The sequence below is a fragment of the Guillardia theta genome (assembly GCF_000315625.1).
Source record: "Guillardia theta CCMP2712 unplaced genomic scaffold GUITHscaffold_619, whole genome shotgun sequence".
Lineage (NCBI taxonomy): Eukaryota > Cryptophyceae > Pyrenomonadales > Geminigeraceae > Guillardia > Guillardia theta.
This window is the reverse complement of record NW_005434107.1, coordinates 717-3,360: the sequence shown is the minus strand read 5'-3', so window position 1 is coordinate 3,360 and position 2,644 is coordinate 717. Positions and strand designations below refer to the sequence as shown.

The 2,644-nt window shown below is 55.9% G+C and overlaps 1 protein-coding gene across 1 annotated transcript; it reads right to left on the bottom strand.

Moving 5' to 3' along the window:
• Positions 1–70: 70 nt before the first annotated feature.
• On the bottom strand, positions 71–2,407 carry GUITHDRAFT_149660 (hypothetical protein; the record flags this gene model as incomplete). The annotated part of the gene is made up of 7 exons (XM_005817736.1): positions 71–103; positions 335–392; positions 436–777; positions 827–955; positions 1,185–1,264; positions 1,569–1,716; positions 1,863–2,407. The coding sequence occupies 7 exons, from the start codon at positions 2,405–2,407 to the stop codon at positions 71–73; spliced, it is 1,335 nt and encodes a 444-aa protein (XP_005817793.1).
• Between the last annotated feature and the right edge of the window lie 237 nt (positions 2,408–2,644).

Sequence of the window (2,644 nt, the reverse complement as noted above, 5' to 3'; positions counted from 1 at the left end):
CTCAGAGTTCATATCCCCTGCACTGTTGTCAAACATCACGTGGCGGGACATGCGCAAACAAGGCATGTCTTCACCGACACAACTTGGTGAGCGGGATGAACACCTGCTGGCAGAGTCAGGAGGAGGAGAAGAGGAGACGGGTGAGATGAGGGGAAGGAGAGAGAGGAGGAGAAGGTGGAGAAAGGGAGCTGGGAGGAGGTGGAAAAAGAGGACGAAGAGGAGGGGGAGGAGGGGGAGCAGAAGGAGAAGATGAGGAGGGAGAAGATAACGAGGAGGGAAGAGGGTGAGGACGAGGATCAGCAGAAGGAGTGAGGAGGGGGAGGAGCGGAAGGACCTTTCTGGAGTAGGTTATCAGTCGGCCCATGCGCGTGGTCTCGGGAGGAAGAGAAGATCTGCAAAGAGTCTTAGCAGACAGAGTTCGCAGCATGCCCTCACCTCAGCTCCTCGTGCGAGAGGCTCAGGAGGTAGCTCGCCTCCTTCAGCTCCTCCTCCTCCCTCCTCGACTGCATCTGCATCGCTCCCTTCTGAAGAGCAGCAACTGCAAACAAAGTTGGAGGACAGCTATCTCCTGCTCCTGCCCTTGCTCCTGCTCCTGCTCCTGCTCCTGCTCCTGCTCCTGCTCCTGCTCCTGCTCCTGCTCCTGCTCCTGCTCCTGCTCCTGCTCCTGCTCCTGCTCCTGCTCCTGCTCCTGCTCCTGCTCCTGCTCCTGCTCCTGCTCCTCCATGCGCACCCCGGGGTCGTAGGACAGAAGGGGCATGACGGCTGAGCTGCGATACCCTGGACAGGAGCTCATTGGCTGCGAGAGCAGAGGAGTGAAGGGTGACACCTTGTCGAGCGCAAGACAGACGTCTGAGGGGAGATGATATACGCCGACGTCTGCATCGTTGAGCTGCTCCATTCAAGACTGACAAGAGCCGCCACGATGGCCCAAGATTTCATCGGGTACTGTGGTATGCTGCCGGTAGACGTGTGCTCCAGAGGAGGAGTCAGAGAGAGAAGGTGGCGGTAGCGGAGGAGCAGGTCGCAGTGCAGAAGAGGAGGAGTCAGAGAGAGAAGGTGGCGGTAGCGGAGGAGCAGGTCGCAGAGCAGAAGAGGAGGAGTCAGGTGGGGAGTATGGAGGGCGCTGGTCAGCTCGGCTGGTAGCGGGAGCCGAGGGATCAAGCGGTGTAGGAGGAGGGGAGCACCATGAAAAAGGGGGGCCGCGCGAAAGATGGCAGACCAGAAACCCTCCGACTACGAACTTGACCTGGAACTTGACTCTGACCTGACTACGAACTCGGAACAAGCACACTACGCTACGGTCACCACTGAACAGCAGCGGCTACGATCATGCCTGACTGCCCGGCCGGGCCCACCGGGCGCGATATCGCACTGGGAGTCGGCGGCAACGATGAACGGTTCGAAGACAGCTGACGGCCCGTGGTATCGTTTTGAGACGGTTCAATAGTTTGAATACACCTCAACGAACTATTGTTAAGACATCACTGCAACTTGTCCTCTGCGTAGGAGCTGATCATCTCTCTCTCTCCCTCGTTGCCGTAGGCTGATACTATGCACTTCGTACACACCATGTCATCGTTCAACGCCCTCTTCACGATCTCTCTCTTGACAACATCGGCCCAGTACCTCGAGCCACTGCCAGTACGGTATGATCCGCCGAAGGAAGGAGTCCTCCGTTCATGACCCGCAAGGTACCAATTCAGATGGTGCAGCCATCTTTGACAGAAGTCGAAGACGATCGTTGCATCGGAGATCTCGTGCTGTACCTCCTCTGTCTTCAGCATCTCAGTCAAACTTGCATCCCTCCCCGAACTTGCCGCCTCCAGCTTGGCTTTCAAGACCCATATGGATAAAGAGTTCACCCCTTCTTGGACTTGGTGACTAAGGTACAAAATAGAGCATACGCCCACTTCACATCACTGCACTTCGAGCCGATATCCTCCTTCGTCTCGTCCAGGGCTTGTGTGAAACTATCCAAGACAAACTTCCACTCATTCGAAGAAACGCTGCTCTCAGTGCGCAGCAGGTTGTTCTTGCTGCCATCCTTACCTGGCCACGGCAATCTGCTTGCCAAGAGATCACTGGAAGAACCGCGGCCCAACTCATCGTCTTCTTGGATCTCGGATTCGCTTCTGCTGTGCTTGGAGCTGGTGTCGCTGCCTTGCCAGCTCGGATTCCTCTGGAGACGAGTGCTGCCGAGACCCTTCTTCCGCCTCCTCTTGGGCGACTTGATGAGGATGAAAGCCAGCAGGGTGAAGAAGATCGCCAAGTAGATGTCATGGAATGATTTCCTCTGTTTGAAGGTGTAGGCGAACAAAGCCAGGCACCAAGATGTGATGACGAGGTAGTCCTTGGGCGCCAAGTCAACTGATTGCTGATATGTTCTATGCGGCACTATGCACACCATATTCTCACTGGAAGATTCGCCGTTGTTGTCTGCATCTGTCCCTTGCGACGGCCTCAGATTGTTGTTTGGATTGAGCCAAAAAGAAGTCCAGCAGCTAAGAAAAACGCCGTCGAAACGATTGAGAGTGCCATGATTCGCGCTTCTGCATCTTTCAGCTCTTGCAGGCTCACATTGGCCTGGTCTGTCGCAGCTCCAGACACCATAGTCAAGCAGGAAAGGCAGATAGAGGTATTCTCG